The following is an 11,554-nucleotide window of genomic DNA, read 5'->3' on the forward strand; positions in this document are numbered from 1 at the left end:
ATAATGAATTCAACGCTAATATAAAGGTCGAAATCATCAAGGTTAAATCCTGAATTAGGCATGAAGGCTGGTCACTAAAAACTAAAACAAAGATACTAAAAAAGTTGTGTTACTTTTGCAGCAGCACTCGCATTATCTTAATAAATTTGTGTGGAGTTGGGACACGAAAGCATATCCTCAATAGGTTATTTTACAAGCGAAAAGCTCAAGAAAGGAGAAAGCCTTTTTTGCTTTAAGAGTAGTAGTGTTAGTTTAAGATTAATATAGGCCGACATAATAACGACATTCTGAGGCCAAATATGACAAAATCAACGGAGCAGTGTGTGCTAAATGCAAAGTTGAGAAACTGTGAAGCCTTTCTTCAAAGGCAATTGCATTTTTGCATGACAACACTTTGTCTACACCACCAACTACTAAAGTCCTTCTCACTAATCTTAATTACTACTCAAAAAGCTGTGGGATCCAATAGCAGTTTTACCTGAAAAGTTGATGTCATGTAGTTAAGTCCTTGGCACTCTTCATGACTCAATTGAACCTTCCCACTCCCACTCTTAAAAGTAAAAAAGCACCAAATATTTGGTGATAACTCCAACTCGATGGCCACATCATCGATCCAATTACACCTTAGGACGTTCTCCCCATGCAGTGACACTATATAAATAATGAACACTTTCTTCTTGGTCTCTCAGTGCCAGTCTCCTTTTACTAGATTTTTGTTTTGTTTAACTGGACTCTCACATCCACAGAAAACAGCAAGGATCTCCCGAATACTTTAGAACATAGAATCTGGCACTTTAAATTTTTAACCTCTTTTTTCTCCTCTATTTAGCTTCATCTGATCAACCATGAATAACCACAATGTCCAACTTTGTTCTTACTGCTATAAAGCTGTAGTATTAACATGCCTTGTCATTGTAGTCTTCGCGCCTGGAATTTCAGGTGAATGCACTTGCAACATCAAAGTTGATCAACCGCGAAACACCAAAAACACTAGTGATTCCCTCAGATACAAACTCATATCAGTAGTTTCAATACTGATTGCTGGTGCAATTGGGGTCAGTCTCCCATTTTTGGCAAGGAAAATTGAAGCTCTGAGGCCTGAAAATGATATTTTCTTCATGATCAAGGCCTTTGCTGCTGGTGTCATTCTAGCCACTGGCTTCGTCCACATATTGCCTGATGCATTTCAGATACTAACATCACCTTGCCTGCAAGGCATGAACCCTTGGGGGAAATTCCCTTTCACAGGTTTCTTTGCCATGGTCGCTTCTATTGGATGTTTGATGATTGATACATTTGCAACGAGTTTTTACCAAAAGAGGCACTTTCACATAGCTAAGCAGGTGAATATTGCGGACGAAGAAGCAGCTAGAGATGACATACAGCACAGTCATAGCCATGCCAGCCATGTCCATGGCCATGCACATGGGGCGACTTATTCCATCGGATCTGATCAAGAATTGATTCTGCCTGAAAATATACGAAATCGCATCATATCACAAGTAAGCTCCATTAGATATGTACTGCCACAGAAGAGGTTAAACTAAGTACAAGCATTTAACATTATAAACTAATGTGATTACCGCTGCTTAATCAGGTGTTGGAGCTAGGAATTCTGGTCCACTCCATAATAATTGGAGTTTCCTTAGGTGCTTCACAAAATACCCAAATGATAAAGCCTCTATTGGTTGCATTGTCATTCCACCAATTCTTTGAAGGCATGGGGCTTGGAGGCTGTATTTCACAGGTACATGATCTCTAGAAGTATTTTAATTTGTATACTATATAAAGTTTTTGACAGAATCAAAGAATATTCCAATAACATAAAGCTGACGAAGAGCTTAGGTTGGCATAAAAATAAGTGACTTGAAAAGTTTTTAATTGTTGACAACACCTAATATATATTACAATACATCTCTCTTGGTTGCATTTTCCAGGCAAAATTCAAGTCTATATCAACAGCAATCATGGCAGTTCTTTTTTCTCTCACAACGCCAGCAGGAATTGGGATTGGGATCGGAATATCGAGGGTGTATAATGCCCATAGCTCTCTTTCTCTAGTTGTCGAAGGGATTCTGAATTCTGCGTCTTCGGGGATTTTAATCTACATGGCCCTCGTTGATATACTAGCATCAGATTTTATGAATGCAAGGATGCAGAACAATGTCAGACTTCTATGCGGGGCACACATTTCACTTCTTCTTGGAGCTGGGTGCATGTCTGTGATGGCTAAATGGGCATGAATAATATTTCAACAGAATGCTTATGTTGACATTCTTTTTTGTTTACAATCTGAAAGCAGGTCGGGTAGGAACTCAGTTGTATTAGTTTCATTAATGGAGCTCACTATAATTTCTTGAATAAACAGCTATCATCAATATATCTATTACGAACTTAAAGAGTACCAGGAAAATCTAATTAGTTGCTTATGATAGAACAAGGAGAGGCACTAATATAAATAGCAAGCTGCTGGAAGATATCAATAAAGAGTGACTAATACCTAAAAGTTACACCAGGAGCAGTGAACTTCAGCAGTATCGTGCTCCTGACTAGTACAACAACAACAACAACAACCCAGTAAAATTTCACTAGTGAGGTGTGGGGAGGATAGTATGTACGCAGACCTTACCCCTACCCCGAAGGAGTAGAGAGGCTGTTTCCGGAAGACCCTCGGCTCAAGAAAATAAAAAGACAAAAGGAGAGAATATTAGTATCACCACAGAAATCGTAGGAAAAATAGGAACAATATGAATCCAGAAGAAAGATGCAAAGCAAAAGTAATAGCTAATAAATAGGTCCTGCACTGAAAAGCGAAATAGTAAGACACAACATTGCTACTAACTATCTTAGACAAAAACTCTACCAGACTAGTCATACAAAAGGTACGAAGTAAGGCAAGCCTCAACTACCTCCTAACCTACAACCCTAATACTCGACCTCCACATCTTCCTATCAAGTGTCATGTCCTCGGAAATCTGAAACCTCGCCATATCCAATATCCACCACTCTAAGCAGCAGTTCCAGCACTGACAAGAATTAGTGGCTGGCACCCCCACCCCCCCACCCCCAAAGGAAAAAAAAAACCAAAGGGTGGGGAAAGAAGGCAAAGAATTAAAAACAGTAAAAGTCTGGAACCAGAAATAAAGGCAAATGGGCAAGATAATCCATTAATTTAGGAATTGAATTAACTATGTCCCTCAAATATTACACAGAACATAAAATGTCCTCCAAGTTTGTAAATGAAGAGAACTTTAGTCCGCCAAACATATTTTGTTAGCGTAACAGAATTTAGTCAATGTTTCTGCTAACCCCAACTGCAGACTACTTTGCTGACAGCTTCGCTGCTACAACTGGCCCTGAACTCAGTCCCTATCGAAAAGGATGGTGCCAAGGATCATTTGGGGACTAAGGTAATCCAACCCTTAAACTTTAAAGATTATTTTGGGCATTTTATCCACTCAGTTGATCAGTAGATACCCAGTCCACCTTACTCAAGAGTTATAGGTTCATGAATAATTGCCTTCACAGTATCGGTCATCCCCATTGAACTGAAACCATCGTCCTTGATGTAAAAATGATGCAGCACTTTGCTCATTTTCCAAAACAAATCCTTGCAAGCACGTGGAACTATGCTGCCCTCTCCTTGCAAAACCAAGTTCAGGAGTTCTTTCCTTTGGATTTCAATTGTACGGCTCAATTCTCCAATGGCTGCTTCCTCACTTACACTGCCATTCCCATGAATGACGCGCAAGGCTACAGCATTTAGTTTTCCATCCTTAGACTCTCTCTGCAAAAATATTTTAAGAGATCAAACAACGTAGAAAATGATGAAGCAGCAAGGGAATGTCTGGTGCAGAATAATGAAGCATATATATACCTCAAAACTCCTGATGTCATTAAGAAGACGACCGCAAGTGCTCATTAACTTGAATAGACTGTGGTATTCGGGGTGTTGCACAACATCATTTGGGAGCTTGGGCCCAACAAAATAAAGTGCCGGGAGGACAATTGGTCCTAAGGCAAATGATACATAAGCATTGGCGATATATTCGTCCATCGTTGGCACAGACATATCTCTAGCCCATTCAGCTTCTCTTAACATAGCATTCAGTAGATCCGACCACTGCAAACATAATTTTAGCTTACTCATAAAATAATCAAAAGATTAACTGCAAGAATTTTCTACTTGATTTTCCAAACACAATTTGAAATAGATAAAGCCACCGGTAAACAAAGGATATTGGCGAATCTTGTAATACTGAAAGGACCAATTGCTCAATTGCTGAGGGATACTGTTTATGAGACAGAGAGCATCTTGAGTTCGACCTATATGGTAAACTATGGTGACACTAGAACATCTGTCAAGGAAACCTGGATGAAACATGGTTGAATATAAATATGTGCCCAACAGCAAGGCAGTTATGCCAAAGGTACAGTAACCAAGTATCAAGAGGAAGAGAGTTGTCTCACAGGACCAGCAAACTGGATAAAATGGGAAGCTTGAATCCCTAATAAATGTGTCATAAAAAATTGGCAGAATACATAAGCAGCCCCTTAAACTTGGCCTTTTTTTCCATCTAGACACTTAAACTAACCTCATGACCTATTGAGCACTCAATCTCTATTCAAATTGTGCCTATTAGACACTAGAAGCTGAAGCAATCCAGAAAACAAGATGTGTGTAATTCACCCTCTGATGATGTGGCAAACCAATGAAAAATAGACATGTGGCTCTTTCCCCAAAAAAACTTTAAGGCAATTTCTTATTTAAAAACAAAAAAATTGAGTATTAAAAAGGAGAAAGCAACACTGGTTTTTTCAACTCTACTCCCCCGTTCATCTTCTTCTTCCTAGAAAAGTACGTAGTTGTTTTCAAATCTCAATTAGTTTGTAGTTTATTCTGTTAGTTCATGATTTTTTTCTCCATTGGTCTTCTTTCCCAGAATGATTTCCCTTTTTTTTAAAGACTTCTTAGACCATATCGTAGATCATTCTCGGCGAGATCGTCACGTCTCATCAGCCGAATTATGGCCAAGTTCCATAGATATTGGTCAGAGTTTTTATTTTCTAACTCGGTGAACAATATTGAATCTGTTATGGTATATCAAGCAATTAATTGCAAAAAAATGCTTCTGGGTCTACATATAATGGAAGTACCAGTTAGTATTTTGGGAATAAAGCAACGAATCTTACATCACCAGTCCCAAAGAGAACAACGAGAATTCTTCAACAATTACGAAAGTAAAATAAAAATTAAAAAGAGTGATGAGCTAAAAGTTCTTCTTTGCATTTTTCTTTCTTTATTGCTGGGTGTATTCTTGAAGTTCTCTGCGAAATTCGTGTGCTGGATTCTCTTTATGGTTGTTTTAATTTGATGAAGTTATGTTATTGAAGGGGGGGGGGGGGGGGGCAATGGCCATGGTGGTTTGTAGGTTTTGAGAGAAATTTTCTGTTTTTAGGAAAAGAAAATAAGAGCAATAAGATAAAAATCAGTGGCTAGTCGTGCTTCGTAGTAGGAAATGAGATGGAGGAATGGAAAAGGGAGATCAGGAGGGTGTGGCTCCAATGGTGAATAAGAAGACTATTTCAGCTCTTTTTTAACTGGTTCCGGCGCTTAAACTAGGTGATATTCACCATCTATGCCATGTCAGCTTCTAGTGTCTAATAGGCACAATTTGAATAGAGAGATTGAGTGCTCAATAGGTCATGAGGTTAGTTTAAGTGTCTAGATGGAAAAAAGGCCAAGTTTAGGGGACTGCTTATGTATTCTGCCTAAAAAATTTCTCTTCTTAGCACGGGTAGGGCATGAGTTGATATATAGACAAAGCATAACTAACAAGGTCCACTTGTTAGAGCTCACTGCTGAGAGGAAGTGGTTGACGTCATCATTTTATAGATGTAATAGGTGTATATTAATCTTGGAAAGTCATAAACTCAACCAGGTATAGTTGTAAACGGTAAGGGAAGTGAGAGTTTACTGAAGGAAGATAAAATACTACATTGAGTTCCGTAGTTTAAACTTTGATGCTGCTTCATCTATCAGTTTTTTTTCTTGGGTTAACCATATTAACCTCCCTTCTACATTTACATAGTTTAGGAGATCTCCCTCTTAAGTTTAAAAAATGCAATAACCTCCCTCCCGGTGCAATTTTCATTGCAAAACTCCTCCTCTGTTGGTAAAGAGTTTGTCTGACCATTGGATTCGAATAACTATACGAACTAACCTGATCTTAATCTATACAGCTCATCTAATTAACTCTGTCATTTATCTTGAAAATTAGTTTCCTCACTGGGATCAATTCATCTTGTCAGATGCAATTGATTCATGAGTCATGACAGATTAGAAACATAAAGAACTTCCAATATTAAAAGATACACCTGAGAAAACAGAGTACTTATTTTAATAATAAGCATTGTGAAAATATATGAACATTAATGGTTTACGTTATGAAACATGCAGTGCTAAAGAATCTTTATCTCAATATTTACACTCTTCTAAAGATGACTGTATCTATATCATAACACTTGACCCAGTAACTATCATAGGGTCAACAATATTCTTCCTTGACTTAAGTGATTTTAATAATCTTTGATCATTTTTAAGTTAAGAAATATGTCGTCGGTATAGTTTTCTCCATAGTTTCTAAATATATAATTTCTGTTTTCAAAAGATAAACAAACCAATGTCCGACGCCAGACCAAATCTTAACCAAGATAAATGACAGTGTAATCGACATTTTCTTTTTTGTGTTTTACACTTTAATTTGGCATGACATGCCCTACTCCAGAAAAACAAAAACCTTGATTGGCATGCCATGCTGCAAACAATTTAGAATATGTGGGATAATTAAGCAATATGAATGTCATAGAGTGCAATATCTCTATTAGTTATAAAAAAGGTGAAGATTCTTACAATATCAGTTATGTCTCTTGTCGCATTACGTGCTTGCCACTTAAATGCTTCATCTCCAATCTCACAAATAGTGCTGTGAAGCGCTGAAAATATGATGCCCACATTCTGCGAACAGCAGTCAGTGCTAACATCTACATCCCACCTGCCAAAAAGACCAAGGGGTTTGAATACGACGACACTGCTGAAATCACCAAGGAATATTTATAATAATGAAAATATGACAGGAGACATGTACTTCTTAAACAACTGAATTAGGTTATTCAATTCTTCCATAGAACCTCCGACATCAAAGAAGTCATCAACCACGGTAGTAAGTACACCATTCTTGGCCCATGACATGCGGGCATCAGATAGTTCAGGATGAAAAATTGTGGCTGCAGCAGAAAAGTAGCAGTATGCAGACTTCTCTCTGGCAAACTTCAATTTGTCCAATCTGTTTCGTATTAACCACCTGTTACCACAAACACTTAAGTCTGCACATCAGGAAAAGTATAGCACAAAGAGAGCTCTTCACCATTTGATATCATAACTTCCTCAACAAGGTAGAGACCAACTCGCTGCCAAGTAATAAGGAAAACAGAACCAGGAAACCTATGAGCCAAAAGGCTGCATATAAGTTAAAATCAACTTTCTTTTTGTCAATTTCAGAAGTTATCGAAAGGAAAGAAGTTAAATAAGGAAAAGAAAAAATAGCTGGGAGAAGTAATATGTGGTTTAAGCTTTTCCAGGTTGATTTAATAAATATACCATTTCTGATCTGACTATTGTAAAACAACTAGTGACAACTGACAACTGGTTCCAGAACGATGATCAAGGTTCAAAAAGATACGAACCTCTCAAGTTGTTTTAATTCTTTGCGGTGAATAGATTGGCAAAAGTTGAAGTCTTCTACTGCCAGGGTTAAGAAATCTTTGTTTCCAAAATTTGATGAACTGTCCCAAAAACGGGAAGAATTGAGTAATTGACAAAAGGGAGCACATATAACCAAAAAAGCACAAGATCAGTCCTTGAGAAAATTGACAGAAGTTACCAATATGAAGTTTTTAGGACTCTTGTATTATCTACGTCATAGTGCTCTATATTTCTCCTGTTGGCTATCCGTTCTAACTTCGCATGAGAAGGAAACTTAAGAATATCATCCACCTAAAATAAATAGCAGTAGCTAGCTCAAAGAGACGATAACAGTGAAATCTGAGCTGACCATAACACAACTTATGGCAAATACCTGTTCATGGATCTGTCTCATACGTCTGCTTGGAGGATAAACCTCACTTTCCAGTCGCTGTCTAAGAAAATGGAAGGATGAGTTCAATTTCTTAGAAACAGGTTGATCAGTAGCAATAATCATTTCTAACGCTTGATACAAATCCAACGTAGTATATATGTCCTTCAAATGTCCACCACAGTGCTCCTGCTCCAGAAACTGAGCTACAGGATCTGTAATGTACGCATAACTCGTCAAAACTATTTGAACAACAAAAAGCATTCAAGAAAACAAGCTGATATGATTACAATTCATTGAGGTACCAGAGGAGACATTGTATCCATATCCGCGCAATATCCTGAATGACATGGCACAAGTGGAAGCATTTGTGAAGATTTCTTCCTCCCCCTGCAGCCAACATCTTTTTTTTTTTTTTTTTGGCTAATGTCATGACTTGTAGAAGAAAAAACTTACAAATGTGTAGGCTTGGAGAGAGTCAATCTAACAGAACTAATATTGTTGTACAAGCACAAGAGTATCTGTGATTTTGAAGGTTACCGGTAAGTTTCATCCAGTACACTCTGAATTTCCTCAGCAAAATGTCGACAAATTCCCAATTTATTGAGATTATCGACCATACAAAGGCGTCCGTGTATATCTATTGGACAGATAGCTGGAACTGAAAGGTCGATAGGCATTAGACAAGTTGCTTCAAGATGCCATAAAAACTTTCACGATATAAATAAATGTGCAAAAATTTACCGGCATTCCCAAACTTTTCTAGTGCATGGCGAAGGTAATCGAGGCAACAAGAATCATAAAGGTGAACAAGAGAAGCAGCTGTAGTAGATGGTGAATTGAACAATGATCCATTCTTCCTTTGGTATTTCATAACCATCTTCCAGTCTTGAAGTTCTCCCATTCCCTCTGACACATAAGCGAGGTAAGGATTAAGCTCCAATGAGCTGCTGTTGTACAATCTAACATGAAGAAGGAATCTTCAATGAAAATACAGATGAGCTGAGGTGAATATGAAATCAGAATGCTATAATGTTTTCTTGCTTTTCTTTCTTGATGAACTTTGATTTTCTCATTGAAGCATAGTAAGTTAGCTAGGAGAATCTACACGATGCCCACCTCTTTTGCAAGTTTTGAACAGGTCAATTATCCTCTCAAGATGCATTATATATTTTAAAACACTTAGCTAGCCCCAATCCAATAAAAGCGAAAATCAAAATTATATAACTAGAACCCACTTTTAAGTTCATTTAGAAAAGTAGAGTTAATGTTACAACATATGAATGACTAAAATCTACCTTTTGAGCTCGATATCCCTTTTATGAAGCAGCTCATTAAACACGCTTGATTCTAAATGAAGCTTCAGAGATAACTCTCTAGCATATTCAAGCATGCCAGTGAATATGACATCAAATCCAATCGGAGAACATTGGTCCTCGTCAGTTGCAGAAAAAAAATTTAACTCGATAAAACGTAACCCTGCAACATGCATTGCTTCAGTCTGATGAACATAAATGAAAATTTCAGGTAAAGAACAATCTAATCCATACCCCTGCTGATTAATTCTTCACCGACGCCCCATTTTTGGAGTGCAAGGACACATGCCAAAGTAGACGAAAGAACATCTTTAAGTAATGAGGGTCGGTGATGCGGAAGCGCCCATGATCCATCTTCCAGTTGATTCTGCAACACCCAGTCAAGGCACTCAGGGAAACATGGGACTTCAGGTGAATGTGGAGAAGGGACCATTGCCACCCACGCCGTGTCGTATGAAGAAACAGAAATTTCAACTTTGTGGAACAGTTCCCTGATTCTTTCTTTGGTCGCCTCATTGCTCTGCATTCAGTTTTACAAGATTAATTATCTCAACCGATAGAGTGTGTGTGTGAGCGTGTGTTGATTAGTGAGAAACATACTTGAAGAGCAAAATCAGTTGATGGTGCTGTTTGGGTGGGATCAATTAGACAAGCTGCTAAAACAAAGAAATGAACGTTGAAGAAGACAATGAGAAAAGCGTGATACGTAATCACTTCCAACGCAACTTATATACATGTCACTTTTCCTCATTATATTTCAAACTAAGTGAATTTTGACAAACATTTTAATTGCAGGCGTAAAGGAAATAGCAGTAGTTGTAGGTAGTAGGAGTACTACTTACCAGAGGAATGGGACGGTTGGGTGAAACCCAGGCGACTAGCAGTGTTGAATTTGTTCGTGACAGTATTTGTTCCGTTAAGCAAATGAAACTTCCGAGGTTTAAGAACTACTATAAATCCAAAATTAAGTAGGCCTGAAATTTGATTAAAAGTGTAAAGGGAAAGAGAAGCGCGAAGAGAGCAAACCTGAAAGATAAGAAGAGGCGGAGGCGGGAGGAAGGCGATGGGTTTTAGTAGAAGAAAAAGTAGTAGTAAAGCAGGTGGCAGTGGTAGCAGGCGAAAGAGGCATGATTGCTGCTGGTGGAATAATGGAGAGATGAGCGGGCATATTGTTGCTGTCTGTGGTGGTGGGAGTGGGATCAATTATCACAAGATACGCTCCCCCAAGCAGACAAAGTAGCGGTGAGTGCGAGTCCCTTCATGTTCATCAGTCATGACACCTGTTGACTCCCACACTATTTACTCCACAACATTTTGTTCTCTTATACTTGTCCAAAGTTTACACATCCTTTAAACAAATATTCTCTCCGTTTCAGTTTATGTGAACCTATTTCCTTTTTGGTACATTCCAAAAAGAATGAATCATTTCTAAATTTAGTAACAATTTAGCTTAAACTTACAACTCTACCCTTAATGAGAAGCTTTTATAACCATACAAATACTCTGGGCCCCATTTGGACTTGTTTAGGACCACAAATTCCAAAAGTATTCATTTTTTCCTTAAACTCCGTGCCCGGTCAAACAGGTTCACATAAATTGGAACAGAGGGAGTAATAAATAAAGTGCATGATTTACCATGACACTTATATTAATTGATGCATATTTTTAATAGATTTGAAAAAATAATTTAAACTGAGTAATTAATACTATAAGCATAACAGGAAAAAAAATTATCTTTTCTTGATGTGCTAAAAGTGACAAGTAAAAGTGAAAATCTATTTTTAGAATACTAAATAAGTAAAAGTGAAAATCTATTTTTAGTGTTACGTATAAAAGGTAAGAAAATCTTTTAAATTTAAATATTCAAAGGATATCCATATTTTACTACTTAAATACTAAAGAAAACTAATACATTATTAATAAATTCATAACTAAATTTACAAAAACGTACACTCTAAGGCACACATTTTAAAGCTACTAGAAGATTAACAACTTGTTTGGATGGTTGTTACGTATCGTTTCATAATGTATCGTATTGTATTGTATTGTATTGTACTGTACCGTTTGATGAATATAATGTTTGGATAGATTGTGTCATGCCGT

General features: G+C 37.5%; 2 protein-coding genes across 6 annotated transcripts; one reads left to right on the top strand and one right to left on the bottom strand.

Moving 5' to 3' along the window:
- LOC109234981 (zinc transporter 1-like) lies at positions 694–2,380 on the top strand. The gene is made up of 3 exons (XM_019401009.1): positions 694–1,502; positions 1,598–1,747; positions 1,938–2,380. The coding sequence occupies exons 1-3, from the start codon at positions 846–848 to the stop codon at positions 2,241–2,243; spliced, it is 1,113 nt and encodes a 370-aa protein (XP_019256554.1). The 5' UTR covers positions 694–845; the 3' UTR covers positions 2,244–2,380.
- LOC109234174 (ent-kaur-16-ene synthase, chloroplastic) lies at positions 3,142–10,754 on the bottom strand. Of its 5 annotated transcripts, none has more exons than XM_019400054.1 (15): positions 10,478–10,754; positions 10,294–10,398; positions 10,052–10,104; positions 9,686–9,971; positions 9,434–9,614; positions 8,880–9,097; positions 8,676–8,796; positions 8,441–8,538; positions 8,139–8,350; positions 7,944–8,056; positions 7,747–7,845; positions 7,149–7,364; positions 6,914–7,055; positions 3,878–4,123; positions 3,142–3,787 (listed from the first exon to the last, which is right to left on the bottom strand). In XM_019400054.1, the coding sequence occupies exons 1-15, from the start codon at positions 10,617–10,619 to the stop codon at positions 3,488–3,490; spliced, it is 2,532 nt and encodes an 843-aa protein (XP_019255599.1). In that variant the 5' UTR covers positions 10,620–10,754; the 3' UTR covers positions 3,142–3,487. The 5 variants fall into 5 exon arrangements, with proteins under 5 accessions (XP_019255599.1, XP_019255597.1, XP_019255598.1 ...); XM_019400052.1 differs by having other exon boundaries at positions 10,052–10,107; XM_019400053.1 differs by having other exon boundaries at positions 10,294–10,401.

This window comes from Nicotiana attenuata, chromosome 11, assembly GCF_001879085.1.
Source record: "Nicotiana attenuata strain UT chromosome 11, NIATTr2, whole genome shotgun sequence".
Taxonomy (NCBI): Eukaryota; Viridiplantae; Streptophyta; class Magnoliopsida; order Solanales; family Solanaceae; genus Nicotiana; species Nicotiana attenuata.